The sequence below is a fragment of the Lutjanus erythropterus genome, chromosome 24, assembly GCF_056507025.1.
Source record: "Lutjanus erythropterus isolate fLutEry1 chromosome 24, fLutEry1.hap2, whole genome shotgun sequence".
NCBI lineage: Eukaryota > Metazoa > Chordata > Actinopteri > Lutjaniformes > Lutjanidae > Lutjanus > Lutjanus erythropterus.
This window is the reverse complement of record NC_139340.1, coordinates 17,461,382-17,482,017: the sequence shown is the minus strand read 5'-3', so window position 1 is coordinate 17,482,017 and position 20,636 is coordinate 17,461,382. Positions and strand designations below refer to the sequence as shown.

At 37.8% G+C, this 20,636-nt stretch overlaps 2 protein-coding genes, 1 long non-coding RNA gene and 1 pseudogene across 6 annotated transcripts in view; 3 read left to right on the top strand and 1 right to left on the bottom strand.

Annotated features, from left to right (window-relative positions):
- The window catches only part of LOC146304921 (uncharacterized), a 135,837-nt gene that overhangs the window by 1,978 nt on the left and 113,223 nt on the right, over nt 1-20,636 (bottom strand). The window lies entirely within an intron of this gene.
- On the top strand, nt 90-3,275 carry LOC146304931 (uncharacterized). Its single transcript, XM_084713639.1, has 2 exons — nt 90-816; nt 1,373-3,275. Exons 1-2 carry the CDS (start codon nt 645-647, stop codon nt 2,581-2,583), a joined length of 1,383 nt encoding a protein of 460 aa, XP_084569765.1. The 5' UTR covers nt 90-644; the 3' UTR covers nt 2,584-3,275.
- Nucleotides 4,582-12,428, top strand: LOC146304930 (uncharacterized; annotated as a pseudogene). The gene is made up of 4 exons (XR_014769344.1): nt 4,582-5,177; nt 5,621-6,638; nt 8,541-8,674; nt 10,655-12,428. The product of XR_014769344.1 is annotated as an uncharacterized LOC146304930 (transcript).
- Nucleotides 14,089-20,509, top strand: LOC146304929 (uncharacterized). Of its 3 annotated transcripts, none has more exons than XM_084713637.1 (3): nt 14,089-14,570; nt 15,199-16,431; nt 19,555-20,509. In XM_084713637.1, the coding sequence occupies exons 1-3, from the start codon at nt 14,513-14,515 to the stop codon at nt 20,217-20,219; spliced, it is 1,956 nt and encodes a 651-aa protein (XP_084569763.1). In that variant the 5' UTR covers nt 14,089-14,512; the 3' UTR covers nt 20,220-20,509. The 3 variants fall into 3 exon arrangements, with proteins under 3 accessions (XP_084569763.1, XP_084569764.1, XP_084569762.1); XM_084713638.1 differs by having other exon boundaries at nt 15,199-16,482; nt 19,531-20,509; XM_084713636.1 differs by lacking the exons at nt 14,089-14,570; nt 15,199-16,431 and adding an exon at nt 18,067-18,670 and having other exon boundaries at nt 18,985-20,509.

The following is a 20,636-nucleotide window of genomic DNA, read 5'->3' as shown; positions in this document are numbered from 1 at the left end:
TATTTGGGGCAGCCTAATAGTAATAATAATAACAAGCAGTAGGGGGCAGCAGTCCGCCAATGTAGCGTCTTGTCTGCCTAATTCAAAGAAGAAGTGTTACCTGGAGGAAGTGTACTGATCGTGGCTAACATGCTATTTTTTTCCGTTACGTATTACGTGTTACTATAAGTGACAATCTGAGCGAGCCACCAGAATATGTATGTATAAATAAACTTGTTTAAGTGGTTTTTGTATAAACTTTCGGGATGTTTCAGCCCAGACTCATCTCCTGTTAGCCAAGAATGCTAAAGGAAGTTAGCGTAGCTGGCTGTCAGGAAAGAGACGGCAGACGGAACTCGGCCTCTCGGTGCTTGTCGGTAGCTTCGATAGAGACCAAACTGTATTTTTTCATGGATCCAAAATGTCCAAATGTCCGGATAGATCTGTCTGAATAGACTGTGTGATGTTCCATTTATTTGAAAAGGTTAAACGTCTGAATAACCCTCAAATGCTATGCGAAGCTATTAAAAGTTAGCCTAGTTTGCTAACTGGAAATACATGTATGCGACTGTAACCTAATTTAGCAACACAGTGCAGATCAGAGTGGCCAAACCGTTTTAACGAAGTCCACCTCTAAGAAAATTTGCTCTAAACTTGTAAAAAAAATGTCTAAAATTCAAACACTGAGAGCTTTTGTCAACCAGCGACTAAATGCAGCTGCTGCAGAGATTTTTGAGCTGTATGAAGGAACAATAGCAGAGTACGAAGAGGAACTTTGTCGACAACGTGAACTACTGGATGCTGTTTTGAGACCTGAAGGCCGGTCACACAGAGCAGGTTTGTACACTTTCTTTGTTATTCTCACTGTAAACTGCCTGGAAACCGGCTGTGGTGGAAGAACTTAAAGGGATAGTCCACCCAAAAATGAAAATCCAGTCTATCTATTCACCTTCATGCAGATTTTTGGTCGGGTTTAGGTCTTTAGTTCACAAAACACTGCTGGAGTTTCACAGAAAAACAGTGTTGCAGAATTTCCCAAACAAGTGAAATGAAAGGTGAGTAGTTTTCAAATGGAAAAACGACTGGGGAAAAAAAGGGTCTGAAAAATTAATAAAAATAACACATCTCAAACTTAAATTGACTTGGGGCCTCTGATTGTTATGTTAAGACCCCTGATGAAAAATGACTAGATGAACATTTTCAGTTTTGTGCTTTCATCAAACTGATCATTAATATCATTTGGTAATTTGCTAATTTGCTCTGCCAATGTGTTTGCTGATGGAGAAATATTGTTTCAACAAACTAGTCTATTCTGTATTTAAAATTGCAACAAACGGAAAATTACAGAAATTACGATTTCTAAATCGTGTGTATATTTCATTATTCTTCACAGACAACCAGCTGATGTTGGCAAGTACAGAGGAGGATCCCCCTGAGCAGCAGGAGTGGAGCCCCAGTCTGGACCAGGAGGACCCACCAGAGCTGCCACAAATTAAAGAGGAACATGAGGAACTCTGGACCAATCAGGAGGGAGAGCAACTTCAAGGGCTGGAGGAGACTGATATCACCAAGTTCACATTCAGTCCTGTTCCTGTGAAGAGTGAAGAAGATGAAGAGAATCCTCAGTTCTCACAGCTTCATCAAAGACAAACTGAACAGAACAGAGGTGCTGAACATTTGAAAACAGAGGCTGATGGAGAGGACTGTGGAGGATCAGAACCAGCCAGCAACTTTAATCCAGATAGTCATTTACAACCAGGTACTCAAGACAATATGTCATTTTCCTCTGAACCTGATCTTGATGATAGTTATGAATGGGAAGAGGCAAGGGAACCTCATTCAGGTTTAAACCTTCAGCACAACAATGAACTACTTGTAAATGATATGGAATGTAATACTGGAAAAATGTCAGTTAGCTCCTCTGAGTGTGCTACAACCATTGGAATCCACACAGGAGAGAAACCATTTAGTTGCTCAGTTTGTGGTAAAAAATACCAGTGGAAGAAAACCTTAGCGACTCATATGAGAAGTCATTCAGAGGGACAAAGTTATAGCTGCCCAGTTTGTAACAAAACTTTTCAACAGAGAGGAAATGTTGTGACTCATATGAGAAGCCACACAGGGGAGAAACCGTTCAGTTGTTCTGTCTGTACTAAGGAATTTTCACAAAAGGAAACTCTGAGACAACACATGAGAATCCATACTGGGGAGAAACCATTTAGTTGTTCTGTCTGTGGTAAAGGATTCACTCAAAGCTCGAATTTAACCTCACACTTCCGAATTCATACAGGAGAAAAACCTTTCACATGCACAGTGTGTAATGCAAGATTTAGTCTTAGAAAAAATTTGTCCTTACATATGAGAGTGCATACTGGCGAAAAACCATTTAGCTGTTCATTTTGTGGTAAAGGATTTGTAGATCAGGGAAATCTGGGACGACACTTGACTGTCCACACAGGGGAGAAACCATTTAGTTGCAGCATCTGTGATAAAAGATTCACTCGGCTTGCTCATTTAAAAAAACACAAATGTGTTGGCGAGAGCAGTGGAAATCAGTTAAGCTACGGAGATGCTTGTGGAACCACTTTCTTCCAGCAGGATTGAAGTAGTGAAGGTAAGACTTGGCTCAGCACCAGTCAGTTCAAAACTGTGGTACGGACTCTAAAATAAGTGGTACTTTTCTTATGAATTCCTCAAAATAAAAGTTTCCAATTATATTATTTATTTATTTATTTTTATTATGTAGCATCAAAATCTAGACACGTTGGATTTCCATCAGCAGTAACTTAAATCCTATACAGCTGAAAGCAAACATTAAACAGTAAACAAAACAAATACCTCAAAGTACAAAAACAGGGACACAGAAAAGAAACTTAAAACCACAGAAATTAAAAGAGAAGCTACAAAGTACTGAGTGTCACCTTTCAGTCTGCTCTTTTGCACGGACAGGAGCTGAGTCTTGCAACACACACTTGAGCTTGATTGGTTTGGGGTTTACTAATGTCTGTCCTTGTTTTTTCTAAAATAGGTGGCCACTGCAACAAATACAATAATAGTAGAAATCTATACTTCAGGAATAGCTTTTGTGTTCGGTATGATGATGGTGGTATCCACTAGATGGCAGCAGTGTCCCACTGACCTACATTCAGAAACAGGGAAATCCTTTTATTAATGAATGTTTCTGCTGATGTTTGAGCTGTTAATTAGTTTTTTTTATTATTAGTATATGTGCAACGCCTCTCTTAATGTGCCTTATTAAGATTGGTAGCTCAATAAAAATGCTGAAAAGACAAGAATTTATGACTAATGTTTTATAAGGTTGAGTCATAGTTATTCTGATCTTTAAATAATGTTTTGGTTTAGTTTTTTTTTTTTTTTGGGGGGGGGGGGGGGGGTGCTTTTTTGTTTTTTGCAGGTACTGGGGGTTGCTGGGATAGTGAGAAGACTGTTCTAACTGTCCAGGATACTCCCCTTAAATTCCTCTCCTTTTCTTCCTTCTTTTATGTGTAAGAAGAAATGCTATGCGCTGTCATTTATTTGCAGATTCACCTGGGCTTTTCTCTTTTCTTTATTTCTACAATTTTTACTAGTATCTGTGAACTTGTGTCTGTGTTGCCTTGGTGTAGCCTGTCTGAATTCATGCTAAAATAATGTAAAATTTCAGGAACCAGAGCAGAACAGTGAGAATGATCTGCTATACCTTACTTGATATACTTTATTTTGACCTTTTTTTCACTACATCAGTTAGTAGTTACTAATTACTCCTGTTGTCTTTAATGAAGGGCTGATTTAGTTGGAATCCGCCTAAGACCTGGTACATGGACTGATCTTCATTCAAGAGTTAATCAAATACTGAAGGAATAACTAAGTTTAACTTACTGTATTTACATCAAGTTGATTGTAAGTTATTTTATTTATATTAGCAGAGCTGTTTTGATCAGTGTTTTTTTTAATTTTTAACTTTTTAAATTTTAACTGTTGTGTAAAGTGCTGTATAAATTGAATGTACTATTGTAATCTGACTCTCCCTGCTTTCAGAAAACTAGTCTTCCACTTGAAGAACTGAATGGCCCATTTCAGACATTTTTGACCATTTGGAGAACCATAACTGCATACATGAATAAAAAGTCTATATACAATTAAAAAAATAAATATTGAATGAACATTCACAGAGTGGATCATTATGTACAGCATGTGCATGTTTACATGTTTTTAATACATTATATACTGTATCAGAATTTTTATTGACATTAACAGCGCACAATGATGTGTTTAATTTAAAAAAATATATATCCTGCAGCAGCAATGTTCAGCTTGCCAAATTTAATGATGATGCACTTCTACACCACCATCACTGAGTCCATGCTCACCTCCGTCACCATCTGGTATGCAGGGACAAGGGCAGACTACAGTGTATAATTGTCTTCTCTCTAGGACCTTGAGTTGAGCAGGTAATATTGTGATTGATCCTTACCACCGCTGGCACAGACATCCCCTCCAGCAGGAGGCTGTAATCCAGCAGGACCAACATGTTAACAGTGATATTTATTATACTCGGGGAACATGAACAATTTTATTTTGAAAATCAGCAAGGAAGTGGTACGGGAAGTACGTGTACCGTGGCTAACGCGCAAACTTTTCCTGTTATGTTATTATTAGAATCTGAGTGAACCACCAGCCAGTATGTGTGGATAAACTTATTTTAGCGGACTCTGTGTTAAACGTCTTAATGTTTCAGCCCAGACTCATCTCTTGTTAGCCAAGAAGGCTAAAGGAAGTTAGCGTACCTTGCGAGCAGGAAATAGACGGAGACAGAAGTCCGTCTGACAGTGCTGTCAGGGCAGCTTCGATGGTTATCAAATTGTATTTTACATGGACCGAAAATGTCCAGATGACGCTGTCTGAATAGACTTTGTGCTGCTCCCTTTATTTGAAAATGTGTAATATCTGAATTGTCTCCTGGCGTCCTAAGAAGCCAATGAAGCTAACTTAGCCTGCTAGCCAGAAAAAGACGGACGAAAGAAAAATGTCTAAAGTCCAAACGCTGAGAGCGTTTATCAATCAACGACTGAGTGCTGCTGCTGAAGAGATATTCAAGCTGTTTGAAACAACGATAGCAGAGTACGAGGAGGAACTTTGTCGACAACACAAACTGCTTGGTACTGGATTAAAGCCTGATGTCCGGTTACACAGAGCAGGTTTGTACATGTTCATTGTTTTTAATTCTCACTTTAAACTGCTAGAAAACCAGCTGTAAAATCCCTGCATTCAAAACCCTACTTATGTATAAGTGTATAAGTATCATCCTCAAGAATGAAGAGTTACTGTACTAGTTAGACAGTAAAATGGTCCTTGTCAGTGTTTCACTATTTACAGCGTTTTTGGGTTAATATTAGGCTACAGGATCATCACGTGTTTGTAGTGTTCCTCTCCTGTGAGAATTTTGGACAACGCATTTTCCAGCAAATTTCCATCTTATTTAGATTAAGGAGTAGGAGATTTTTTTTTCTCAAGCCACAAAACAATACAAGCTGCTGACTATCTCCACCCACACATTCAGAAAATAGTGGTGTCAGTGATATAAATGTTAACAGGCAATTACAGTTTTCTATACACGTTTGTATTTGAATATTCTCCACAGATGAACAGCCGCTATTGGTGAGAACAGAAGAGGATCCCCCTGATCAGCAGGAGTGGAGCCCCAGTCTGGACCAGGAGGACCCACCAGAGCTGCCACACATTAAAGATGAACAGGAGGATCTCTGGACCAGTCAGGAGGGAGAGCAGCTTCGAGGGCTGGAGGAAGCTAATATCACAAAGTTCACATTTGCTTCTGTCCCTGTGAAGAGTGAAGAAGATGAAGAGAATCTTCAGCCCTCACAGCATCATCAAAAACAAACTGAGCAGAAAAGAAATGCAGGGCATTTGAAAACAGAACCTGATGGAGAGGAATGTGAAGAACCAGAACCAGCCAGTAACTTAAATCCAGGCAGTCATTTAGATACTTATGACAAGATGCCACTTTCCTCTGAAACTAAGACTGATGACAGTCATTTTGAGTGGGAGGAGAACAGTGAGCCTCACTCAGGTTTAAACTGTCTGCAAAATAATGAAGTACTTGTAAGTCATATAGAGTATAATACAAGAATAACATCAGTTGGCTCCTCGGAATGTTCTACAAGCTTTGGCCACAAGGGACATCGGCAGAAGCACAGTACAATTCAAACAGGGCCAAAACCATTTAGTTGCTCAGTTTGTGGTAATAGATACAAGTGGAAGAAAACCTTAATGACTCATATGAGAATTCACTCTGAGGGAAAACGTTTCAGCTGCCCAGTTTGTAAAAAAACATTTCAATGGAGAGGAAATGTTGTGACGCATATGAGAATCCACACAGGGGAGAAACCATTCAGTTGCTCTGTCTGTGGCAAAGGATTTTCACAAAATGAACATCTGAGACAACACATGAGAATTCATACAGGGGAGAAACCCTTTGTTTGTTCTGTTTGTGGTAAAGGATTCACACAAGCCTCAAATTTGACCTCACACTTAAGAGTTCATACAAGAGACAAATCTTTTACCTGCTCGATTTGTAAAGCAAGTTTCAGTGTCAGAAGAAAATTGTCCCTACACTTGAGAATGCATACTGTACCCTTTTAGTTGGTGATTTTCTTGATTCACTTAGCTTGCTATATTTAAAAAAACGTGACTTATTGAGAGCAATGGAAGTAAATGAAGCTGTAGAGCCAATTTCTTCCAGCACGATTGAGAGCAAGACTTCAGTCAACACTGATCAGTTCAAAACTATGATTCCAAAATAATTTGTGTTTTATCTTTTTTAGCTAGAGATGAAGTATGACCATTGATCAATATAATTAAGTTTGAATTTCATCCATTTTATTTTTTTGTTTTCCAGGAACTGCATCTTTTAATATTCCATAGATTTATTTATTCTAAAACTGTAAACACATTTTATGTCACTCACAAAGCACTATGCTCAGTGTCTGTTGTTTTCATGAAATAAAACATCCCATCCTGAAAAAATATTTTATTTCTGATTTAAACCTCCAAGTGACCACCAACTGCCATGTGTTCATGGTTATGATGTACCATGTCATCCAGTGCAACAGTAGAAAGAAAGAAAACAATTGAATATTACCCAATTTCCATAATCCATAAAAGATATTTATCTTCTTAGAATACATATATATAGCTGAGTCTTTTTAACATTTCATTATGGAGACACATCATAGTATGCAGTCAGCACAACAAAGAGCAGGTTGTCTTTTCATATAAAATCCATATTTAATATTTTTAGTTGTACTCTGAACTGTTTGTTGATCTAAGTACTCTGATATGATTTTTCTTGGCAGTCTGAAAATGTTGGCCCCACATAGACATATACACATATACATAATCATACTTTTCTCTTTCTCTCTCTCTCTCTCTCTCTCTCTCTCTCTCTCAATCTCTCTCTCCAGTATGAGAGAGAGGATTTACCATAATATACTGTAAAAGTACTGCAGAAAAACCTCCTTCATGACTGGTATGATGATGTTTTCCCTGAAGTCCACTAGATGGCAGCAGAGTCTCACTGAACCACATTCAGAAACAGGGAAATCCAAATTATCCACTTTGTTACAGTTTTGCAGATTTTTTTGTGTTGTTTCTTAGGTTCTGTGTAAGGGACAGTTACAAAAAATCAAAACTCAATAACAGAAACTAGGAAACCCTTTAAATGTGCCTTATTGAGATTGATAGTTCATAAAAATGCTCAAAAGACTATAATACAAGATTGATGTTTTTAAGGATTTATTAGGAAGTTGATTCATAATAATCATATTCATTAAATACATTTTTTGCATGTTATTGGGCTAGTGAAAAGATTGATTGTTTTAACTGTTGTGAATGGTCGCCTCCAATGCACTTGTATTTCTGCCCTCTTTTATCTGTAAGAAAAAATACTCTGCCATGTTTGGAAGGCAGTATCTATTTGGGATGGAGGGAACAACTCACGAGCTGGAAATCCTACTTAGTGCATTATAATAGCAGTTTGAAACCAGATTCTGATTTTATTTTGAAAACCAGTACGGAAGTGATACTGGAAGCATACTGTACCGTGGCTAACATGCTAACTTCTTTTGTTACATCTCATGTGCGTACCATAACATACAATCGGAGTGAGGCAGCAGAGTCTGTGTGTCCAGATAAACTTGATAGTGGACTTTGTGTCAACTTTAGGAATGTTTCAGCTCAGATTCATTTCCTGTTAGGGAAGAATGCTAAAAGAAGTTAGCGTAGCTAGCTACCAGGAAATAGACGGAGACGGAACTCGGCCTCACAGTAATAGTCGGAGCAGCCTCGCTAGAGATCAAACTGTATTTTTCACGGATCTAAAATGCCAAAATGTCCCGATGGATCTGCCTGAATAGACCCTGCTATTAATTTCATTTGAAAACGTTTAATATCTGAATTATCTCCTGGTGTCCCACGAAGCTAATGAACTTAGCTTGCTTGCTGGAAATAGACGGACGCGAGCATAATTTAATTTAGCATCACAGCGCATATCAGAGTGACCAAATTGCTTTTAACGAAGTGGAAAGTTGCTTTGAGTTTGTAAAAATGGCTAAAGTAAAGCATGAGGAGGAAATACTGGACGCTGATTTCAAGCCTGGTCCCAGGGAACACAGAGCAGGTTGGTACACTTTGATTATTATTGTTATTAACACTTAAAAATGTGGGGAAACCAGCTTGATGACAGAAATATTCCTATTCCTATATCTTATTCACACTCTGTAATAGTACAAATATCATACAGTGAAAATATATCACAGCAAATGTTCAGTATCCTACTTGAGTAAAAGTTCTCATTGTGCTGTCAGATGTTATCAGCAGACAAATGCATAAATTCAAAGCATTTATAGATGATTAATTATGATTAATAAGGATATTTTGCAACCTCCAGACATCATAGCCTTAATAAGGAGACCAACGTTGCATAAAAGGTAAATTAAAGAGAAAAACACATTGCTCAAAGACAGGGAGACCCACAGAAAACAAACAAACTAGATTTTATTGAACTACAAAGTCAAACGTTTCTATACTGATACCTTGAGTTTGATACTGGTTCCTGAAGGATGTATTTTGTTATTTGTTTTTTTATGAAATCGATTTTAACAAAAAAGTTACACATTACGGTACAAATCTTTGGTTTTATTTTTCAGGTTCTTGTCAGTTTTACACAGTCAGTTTAATAAACTAAATAATAAGCCTATTTACCACAACTTGAAGTTGAACTTGTCTGTTCATATGATATTAAAGTACAAAGCAGTTTTAATTTTGTCATTTTTTTTTTTTTTAAGTTTTACTAAATTGTGATGATAACAAATGAAAAAAATACTGACAAAAATTCAGTTCAGTATGTTCTGACAAATAAAGTTGAGATGAAATAATTGGCTCTGTTTGTGTGGACAAACTAATTAGATCACAGTAATCAGGCATCTGAAAGCACTAATATATCTAGAGAAGTATGAACCTCATCTTCAGCAACAGCCTGTCAGGTGAAAAGAAAAGACAAAAGAAAATAAATGAAAGAGGACAAAATAGAAGTAAGACTGAATGAATTATTCTAAATTAAGACAAGCACCTTGTGGATAAAGATGTGCACAAAAGACACCTGAAAACACACTGTCCTGCAGTGTCTGTCAAGATAAATCTTAGTTACATAAGTTGATTTATTCAGTAACATGTAGGTTAATTCCATTTTAGTCTAAAATGGAATTAACCTATGTAACACTGAATTTAGCAGAACAGCGTAGTAATATATAAAAAGTCTGTTTGACCAGGTAATAAACATTATCACTCAACTCACTGAAAATTGTAAGTTGGCGACTAAGATGCACTGCAGATGCACTTGAGATGAGGGCAAACCAGATGACGGCACCCATCTTGCTTTCTCTTTGACAGTTTTTCCTTTTTCTACCATTATTAACAGACTGACACTTTATGTCCTCCTCATATCAGGGTTGGCAGGGACAGAGGGCTGATCAGAAAAATACTGGACTGGAAGAGCGCTGAATAATTCCATTAGCTGACATGTAAAGCTAACAGCAGCAGTGAATACATTTCTTTTAACACAGGGGTGACTTCTAATAACTGAAACATATCCCATGTGTTGATAATCCTCATACATCGTGTTTGGGTGCTGACAGAAAGTAAACAGGACGATGCTGCTGCTGCAGGAGGAGGACAGGTTGCTTGGTGCTTCACTTCCAGCACTCATGTGGAGCAGTTTGTCCCACTGTGATAAGTCATATTCAGTTTGTAGAGCTTTAAGACAGCCAAACTGTTGCATGTTATCTTCTACCAATTACACAAAGTTTTTGAAAATATTTCAAAGAAAACATTATCTTATTTCTAGTAACATATTTCTTCTTACCATTTTATTTCTACAGAGTTCACCACCTTATTTTACTGTGTAGCCACTACTACTATTTTAATTTTCTCACATTGTTTTGCCCTTCAGTTCTCTTAAACCCTGGACCCAACCCTGTGAATGATCACATGAGAATTATCATTTTAACAGAACAGTTTTGCAATTTGAGGGTTATCTTCTAGATAAGACAGAGAGAGAAATTACAGTTTTTAAGACTTGTGTATGCATTATTCTCCACAGATGTCCAGCTGCCGTTGGCAAGTAAAGAAGAGACTTCTCCTGAGCTGCAGAGGAGGAGCCCTAGTATGGACAAGGAGGACCAACCAGAGCTTCCACATATTAAAGAGGAACAGGAGGAACTCTGGGCCAGTCAGGAGGGAGAGCAGCTTCAAGGGCTGCAGGAGGCTGATATCATCAAGTTCACATTCAATCCTGTTCCTGTGAAGAATGAAGAAGACGATGAAGAGAAACCTCAACCCTCACAGCTTCATCAAAGCCAAAATGAAGAAAACAGAAATGCAGAGCATTTGAAAACAGAAGCTGATGGAGAGGACTGTGGAAAATCAGAACCAGCCAAGAACTTTACTCCAAATAGTCGTTTGCAACCAGCTACTCAAGACAAGACAGCACACTCTGAACCTGAGACTGATGACAGTGGTGATTGGGTGGAAACTGGGAAATCTCAGTCAGGTTTAAACTCTAAGCAAAACAAGCAAGTACCTCGAAAAACACCAATTAGCTCCCCAAGCCCTGGCCGCAAGGGACAGCGAAAGAAACGTATGGAAGGCCAAACAGTGAAAGCAGTGAAATCATTTAGTTGCTCAGTTTGTGGTAAGGGATTTCGACAAAAAACAAATCTTAGACGACATCTGACCGTCCACTCGGGGGAAAAACCATTTACTTGTACAGTTTGTGGTAAAGGATTTGTAGATAAGGGGACACTGAAACGACACTTGACTGTCCACACAGAGGAGAAACCATTTAGTTGTTCAGTTTGTGGTAAAGGATTTGGCCAAAAAACAAATCTGAGGCGGCACTTGACAGCCCACGCAGGGGAGAAGCCATTTAGTTGTTCGGTTTGTGGTAAGACATTTGCGAGAAAAGAAAATCTGACACAACACTTGACTGTCCACTCAGAGGAGAAACCTTTTAGTTGTCCGTTTTGTAGTAAAGGATTTGGTGATAAGGGAACTCTAAGACGACACATGACTGTACACACAGAGGACAAACCATTTGGTTGTTCAGTTTGTGGTAAAACATTTGCACGAAAGGAAAATCTGACGCAACACATAACTGTCCACACAGAGGAGAAACCATTTAGTTGTCCATTTTGTGGGAAAGGATTTGGAGATAGGGGGAATCTGAGACGACATTTGACTGTCCACACAGATGAAAAACCATTTAGTTGTTCAGTTTGTGGTAAAACATTTGCACGAAAGGGAAATCTAAGGCGTCACTTGACTGTCCACACTGAAGAGAAACCATTTAGTTGTTCTTTTTGTGGCAAAACCTTTGCTCGCAAGGAAAATCTTACACAACATTTGACTGTCCACACAGAGGACAAGCCATTTAGTTGCTCAGTTTGTGGTAAAAAGTTTGCACAACAGGATAGGCTGAAACGACACTTGACTGTCCACACAGAGGAGAAGCCATTTAGTTGTTCAGTTTGTGGAAAAGAGTTTGGAGATAGGGGTACTCTGACACGGCACATGACTGTCCACACAGAGGAGAAACCATTTAGTTGTTCAATTTGTGGAAAAGGATTTGGACAAAAAACAAACCTAAGACGACACCTGACTGTCCATGCAGGGGAGAAACCATTTACTTGCTCAGTTTGTGGTAAAGGATTTGGACAAAAGACACATCTGAGGCGACACTTGACTGTCCACACAGGTAAAAACCATGTCGTTGAAGCATTTGTGACAAATGACTCACTTAGCTATGTATTTTGAAAAAACATAAGTGTGTTGGTAAGAGCAACAGAAGTTAATGAAGCTGTAGACATGCTTGTTGAGACAATTAATTCCAGCAGGATTGAAGTTCTCAGATTGACCAATAATTTATGTAACGAGAACATAGTCATTCTTATTTTCCAGTGATTCTACATGATGAGAACACTTAAATGTTATATTCCATTTCTGCCATATTCAATCAATGTTTGGACTTTTTGAATGCCCACCAGAAAAATATCAGTTTAGTGGTATGCCCTATTTAGAATATTTTTCTGTCACGCTACATAAGTATATGTATTTTTATTCAAATATTGTTTTACACCATATTTGTCAACTACCCAAAGACACCTTATAATATGTTATAATATTAAATATAAAATGTTAATATTTAACTAAAGAAAGTTCACAATAATGTGGTAATATCACAATTGCCTATTTTTATATATTTGGTGCGGGGCTCCTTGACCCTGAGTAACACCCAACAAATTCATAATTAAATTATGAAATTAGAAGATTAATTCTTCTTCCAAAACACTCTTGGGAAAAATACTGGCAAAGATGTCAGCATAGGATGGATTTACATTCAACAGCCTCTGTTTTCTCAGAGCAGCACTTAAGAAAGACAGCCATAATCTTAGTCCTTGTTTCACTCATGATTCAGCCATTAAGGATTCATGTCTATCATAGTCTGTCCAGGTTTTTCTGTCTCCTCAGTTTTATACTTTAGAGCAAAGGTTTAAACCCTCATTTAAACTCCATTAAACATTTAATGATTAGTTATAAGTCATTTGTAAGAAATGATGTAATTTGTCCTTGATATATAGGTTACTCTGCAAAATATGTCCTTCCTACTGTTTTTTTTTTTGTCTGTAAAACGTTCTCTTAAGTTTTATTTTCATCCAAAATCTTTTGGTGAACAATATTATGACTTTTTTGTTGTTTTTTGTTTTGTTATTATTTTATATTGTATTAATTTTCAGTTGTTTTATTATATCAATACATCAAGTTTTGTAAGCCATTTGATGTTACTATGAAAAAAATGTAATGCTTTAATAAGTGTTGATTTATCATTTGGAAAAACCAAATAATCATCTGTAGCGTTAATTATAAATTATTCAACTGTAAATAATCATTATGCATGAAGTAAAACACTTGCAAATGTACTCAACACTGAACCTAAAATGAGCAGTTTCTGGCTTGTTTCATGTGTTATGATGAGAGAAAAGGTTGCTTCCACCATGATGATCATCTTCATTAACTCATCTAATTGTATTTGTAGTGGCATAATAAACAGATGAATGAAAAAAGAGATGTTTGTGTAACAATGTTAACATGCTGATGTTCAGTAATGTTTTTTGGATTTGGATTTGCTCCAGGTAGACCTCTAACATCCAGAGCTATTTGATTAGAGACACTTTTACCTCGCCTATATTACCTGCGTTTTCCTGTCCTAGTGCTCCGCCAGTGTATCATGTCAATATGAAACAAAACAAACAAATAATATTATTGTGGCTCCAACATACAGAAAGACACCTAATGCAAGTGGAGCTGTCAGAATTATGAGTTTACAGATTATTAAAGTCTAAAACAACAAGGATTTTCATAAATTTTCTCAATCACACTGGATTTTACATATGTACCAAGTCCAGCCAATAGAGTTCTACAAGTGAACTGTAGAGGGCAGTGATGCGCCTGTGCTGCGTCTAGTTGGCTCCTTCAGGAGAAGAAGAAGTGGCGATGGACGCAAGTGTGTTGAATTACCCGTTTGTGTTACTGTATGATACGATCGGGGTGAACCACAAGAGCCTGTATGTCTGGATAAGCTTGGTAAAGTGGACTTTGTGTAAACTTTCGGGATGTTTTAGCCCAGACTCTCCTGTTAGCTAAGAATGCTAAAGGACGTTAGCGTAGCTTGTTAGCAGGAAATAGACGGAGATGAAGCTCGGCCTCACTGTACTGTACAGAGCAGCTTTGATAGAGATCTGTCAAACCCAAAATGTCCACGTAGGGCTGTCTGAACACACTCTGAGCTGCCGATGTTTAACATCTGGATTATCTCCTGGTGTCCCACGAAACTAATGAAGTTAGCTTGCTAGCTGGAAATATCCAGATGTGAGCCTCATCTAATTTAAGGATTTGGAAAAACATGTCACGGAAAATACTGGACGCAAATTTCAAGCCTGAAGTCCACTTACAGAGAGCAGGTTTGTACCCTTTGATTATTATCCTCACTTTAAACTGCTGGGAAACCACTTGTAGAAGATCACATCCTTTTGGATTATTGTTATTACTGCTGCTTTTGGAGATGCTCCATTACAGTTTTTTCCTTCCTGATACTGATTCTGATACCTGAACTTTGCATATCAGCCAATACAGAGTACCAGTGTTACACTAGTGTAGGGTGTAGGGTGTAGGGTGTGCTTTGTTGGGTGAAATGGAAATAAGGGTAAAGTTTTCTTTGAAATAATTTTAATAGAAAATTATAACTGACATATGCCCCTGACCCGTTGCAGTTAAACTGTCAATCTGTGAGAAATAATGCATAATATCATGATACATGCAAATAGTAATGGCTCATTGCATAGTTTTGTTCAAGTTCCAAATTCCTGAAATGTTTGATATAATACATTACATTACATTCTCTAGTAGGTTATTTCACATTTCTCCCACACACCTACACTGGTCTGCAGGGTTGTAGGCTGAATGATTTCCAAATATGTTACACAAAGTCTGCAACAGTTCTTCACACATTTAAGGTAGTAGTGTAGGTGGTTTAAATGTTAACAGGAAATACGTTTTCTAAAATGTCTTCATGTATGTCATTTTTTACAGACACCCAGCTGCTTATTGTGTGCAAAGAAGAGGATCCCCCTGATCAGCAGGAGTGGAGCCCCAGTCTGTTGCAGGAGGACCCGGCAGAGCTGCCACACATCAAGGAGGAACAGGAGGAACTCTGGACCTGTCAGGAGGGAGAGCAGCTTCAAGGACTGGAGGAGGCTGGTATCACAAAGTTCACATTCACTCAAATCACTGTGAAGAGAGAAGAAGATGACGGGGAGAAACCTCAGTCATCACAGCATCACCAAAGCCAATCTGAAGAGAACAGAGAAGCAGAGCATTTGAAAACAGAGGCTGAGGGAGAAGTCTGTGAAAGATCAAAAACAAAGAACTCAGATCCACATAGTCATCTACAAGATACTCATGATGAGACGCCACACTCCTCTGAATCTGAGACGGATGACAGTTGTGAATGGGAGGAGACCAGGAAACCTCAGTTAGGTTCAAAGCCTCTGCCAAACAATGATTTACCTGTAAGTGACAGGGAATTTAATTCTGGAAAAAAGAGAGACAATCAAATCCAAAAAGGAGTGAAAACACTTAGTTGCTCAGACTGTGGTAAAAAATTCCAACGGAAGAACGCCTTAACAAATCATGTGAGAATTCATTCAGAAAGAAAACATTTCAGCTGCTCAATTTGTAAAAAAACTTTTCCAAAGAGAGGACAGGTTGTGACTCACATGAGAATCCACACAGGCGAGAAGCCTTTTAGTTGTTCTGTTTGTGGTAAAACCTTTAGACAAAGTTCAAATTTGACCACACACTCAAGAGTTCATACAGGAGAAAAACCTTTCATATGCTCAGTTTGTAAAGCAAGTTTCAGTTTCAGAAGCAATTTGTCCCAACACATGAGAATGCATACAGGAAAAAAACCATTTAGTTGTTCAGTCTGTGGTAAAACATTTCTACAAAAGGAACATCTGAGAAAACACGTGAGATTTCACACAGGAGAGAAACCCTTTATTTGTTCTGTCTGCGGTAAAACATTTGCACAAAAGGAACATCTGAAACAACACATTAGATTCCACACAGGTGAGAAACCCTTCAGGTGTTCAGTTTGTGGTAAAGGATTCAAACAAAGCTCAAATTTGACCTCACACTCAATAGTTCATACAGGAGAAAAACCTTTCACCTGCCCAGTTTGCAAAACAAGTTTCAGTTTCAGAAGCAATTTGTCTACACACATGAGAATGCATAGAAGGGAGAAGCCATTTAGTTGCAGTGTTTGTGATAAAAGATTTGCGCGTCTCACTCTCGTCAAAAAACACAAATGTACTGGTGAGCGCAGCAGAAGTAAATAAAGCTACAGAGATGCCTGTTGAGCCAATTTCCTTCAGCAGGATTGAAGTATTGAGCACTCATACATTACCATGGTCAACATATCTATTTTAGAATATCTGATTTATAAATAAAATTATATGACTCACTTTTCAATAACAGTCCATTTCTAATCTAATGGAATCTCCTGGTCTTGAATTTCTCTCTTATTATGTGTAAAACATGAACAGTTGATTCTTAAAGTGCTCATACTGTATTTATGTTATATTGGTGAAACTGCAAGTCTTTAGACTTAAATTTTCTATAGAATCTGGTTATAAGTTCTCATGGCTGAAACATATATTTTCATTTGTTTAGAGAAAAGATTTTTTTAAAGCTAAATAACAGCTATTACTGAGTCAATACAATTTTTGTAATGATACATTTTCTGTTGATTTATGATTGTAATACTTATATAAATGTGTTTATTTATTGTTTGGGAAACCAAATTATTTAGTTTGTAAACAATTAGTCATTTATAGATAATCTATAGTGTTAATTGTACGTGATTCACCTGTAAATAGTCATGTATGAAGTAAAGTAAAATTCTCTTTACTTGACAGTGAACCTAGAACAAGCAGTTTCTGGCTTGTTTCATGTGTTCTTGTGATGAGGGAAAAACGTTGCAGTCCACCATGATGATTATGTCCATAAACATAATAAACACCTACCTTCCTGCACAAAAGGGTTTGAAGTACTTGAACTGTCTTACTTTGGGTTTTTTCTTACTTTTGGTAATTGATTTAAACACCCAAGGATAAAATCCACAACCTCAAAATTTCCCTAACTAAGCTTCCATCTAATATTGTAACAATATTACAGGTAAATATTTCTAAAATAAGACGTTCTGTAGCTCTCTGTAGTTATGAGAAGTCACATATTAGATTATGTAGTTCTCCATCTGTCCACTAGATGGTGCTACTTAACCATCTATTGAAATAGAGATCAGCTCATAAACCAACCTCTATATTTTGGACATGTTGGTTTTGCTATGAAGTATTCTTGGCCTTTCACTCTGTTCCACAGTCCTGGTTCCTCAAAAAGGGGGACCAGAACATCAGGCTTCCACAGATTGTCTCTTTCAAATGGACTTTTGCATCCAAACACTTTTCTGTAAAGCCTTTTTTAATGCTACCACCACTTTATTTCCAACATGTCTTATCTGATTTGGTATTGTTGTTGTTCTTATCATTATTGTTGGATGCTTTCTTTCTTTTTGTTTTGTTAGTTTAAAAGCCTGATTTTGCTGTTCAGCATCAGCATATATTATAGTCGTATTCAATTATACGTAGGGTTGTCTGTGTTAATATGCATATGTAAGTCAAGTTTATTTATAAAGCACATTACAAACAACCGAAGCTGACCAATGTGCTGTACAATGAAATAAGGCATATAAGAAATACAAATGGTAAAATGTATAGTATCATAATACATTTTATTTAGTTTCACTTTATTTTGTGGCATTTCTACATCACTCGATTAAAGTATATGTATATGGTCTTATTTTGAAAATCAGCTAAAAAAAAATAAAAGTGGTACCGGAAGTAAGTGTGTTTTCGTGGCTACACGCTGCGTTATCCGTTACGTATCATGTGCGTTACTGTAAGATACCAGCAGAGTCTGTATGTTTTGAGAAACTTGTTTAAGTATACTTTGTATAAGTCTGTGTCAGTCCAGATTCATCTCCTGTTAGCCAAGAATGCTACAGGAAGTTAGCGTGTTTTGCTAACAGGAAGCAGACGTAGGCGGAACTTGGCCTCACGGTGCTGGAGAAGCTTCGATAGAGACAAAACTGTATTTTCCACGGATCCCAAATTGCCCAGACAGATCTGTCTGTTTGGTTTAACTTCATTCGCATCCTACGAAGCTGCTGGAGTTAATTTAGCTTGCTAACTGGAAATAAACGTAATCTGCACGGCGCCCATCAGAGAGACCAAACTGTGTGTCTGGAGGAAAAGTTACTGTGAATTAGTAAAAATGTCCAAAGTTCAAACGCTGAGAGCTTTTATCAGCCAGCGGTTAAGTGCTGCTGCTGAAGAAATAATTGATCAGTTTGAAAGAACAATAGCAGAATACGAGGAGGAACTTAGTGGACAACGCAAACTGCTTGACACTGTTTTGAAGCCTGAAGTCCGGTTACACAGAGCAGGTCTGTACACTTTTACTGATGTGGACGATAATGGTTGACATAATGTTAATTATTTCAACTAATCTATAGCAAAGCATCATATTCTCATCAAGATCATCATATGGTTTTAGCATCTTTGTCCTGTGATAGCTACGTATCTCTAAAAAGTCACATTTGTTTATTTTCAGTTTTTTCCAGCTAATCCAAGACAGTTTTAAAATGTTAATCAGTCCCTCCAGGATTTTGCAGGCTGTCTTTGGGATTATTGCAGTCTAAAATGCCTAATTTCACTGCAGCTTTAAAAAAAAAAGTATGTATTTCTTCATTCTTCACAGATGTCCAGCTGCTGTTGGTGAATACGGAAGAGGATCCCCCAGTGCAGCAGGAGAGGAATCCAAGTCTTGACCAGGAGGACCAATCAGAGCTGCCATACATCAAAGAGGAACAGGAGGAACTCTGGACAAGTCAGGAGGGAGAGCAGCTTCAAGGGCTGGAGGAAGCTGACATCATCAACTTCACATTCAGTCCTGTCCCTGTGAAGAGTGAAGAAGATGAAGAGAAACCTCAGTCCTCACAGCTTTATCAAAAACAAACAGAAGGTGGTGGAGAGGACAGTGGAGAATCAGAACCAGTTGGGAATTTTAATCCAGATAAGCATTTAGAACCTTCTTTTCACGACGAGACATTGCACTCCTCTGAATCTGAGATTGGTAACAGTTGTAACTGGGACGAAACCAAGGACCCTCAGTCAAGTTTAAGCTCTCTGCAAAACAAGGAAGTGTCTGAGAGGGGTATGGAATGTAATAATGGAAAAACATCACTTAGTCTCTCTGAATGTGTGACAAGCTTTGGCCATAAGGGACGTAATGGATTCCAAACAGAAGTAAAACCATTTAGTTGCAAAGTCTGTGGTAAAAGATACCCCTGGAAGCAATCTTTAATTAATCATATGAGACTTCATTCAGAGGGAAGACCTTTCAGCTGCTCAGTTTGTAACAAATCTTTTAAATGGAAAGGGAATGTTGTGACGCACATGAGAATCCACACAGGCGAGAAACGCTTCAGCTGTTCTGTATGTGGTACAAGATTCACACAAAAGGAAACTCTGAGGGAACACATGAGAATTCACACAGGCGAGAAACCCTTCAGCTGTTCTGTCTGTGGGAAGAGATTCAAACAAAGCTCAACTTTGGCCTCACACTTAAAGGTTCATACAGGAGAAAAACCTTTCACATGCTCAATTTGTAAAGCAACTTTCAGTCTTAGAGGCAGCTTGTCTCAACACATGAGAACGCATACTGGGGAAAAGTCATTCAGTTGTTCAGTTTGTGGTAAAACATTTGGACGAAAGCCAGAGCTGAGGCAACACTTAACTGTCCACACCGGGGAAAAACCATTCAGTTGTTCAGTTTGTGGTAAAAGATTTGCACAAAAGGGACATCTGAAACGACATTTGATGGTCCACACAGGGGAGAGACCATTTAGTTGCCCTGTTTGTGAGAGAGGATTCACCCGACTTGCTCATTTACAAAAACACAAGTGTGTCGGTGAGAGCAACAGAAGTAAATGAAGCTGCAGAGATGCTTGTTGAACCAACTTCTTTCTACAGAATTGGAGTACTGAGGACAAGACTTGGCTCTACACTGATCAGTTCAAATCTGTGATACAGACTCTCAAATAAGATAAAGTCACATGCTAAATTTGTTTCTTATTCACGTTGTCATTATTTTGTTGTTTTTCAGTGATTGTGCTTTTAGGTATTCCTTGATTTAAAATTGTCTTAGAGTATTTGATGTCACCTATACATCAGATTCATAAATCTAAAGGATTGAACATGTTTCCCAGTAACACAATTTATTTCTAATTCATTGAACTGTCCCAGTTATGAATGGATCTTGCATTATGTGTAAGTTGTGCCATGATGCATGATAAATATGTCGATGTGCAAATTTTCTCTAAAATAATGTGCTATAAATTCTCAAATAAT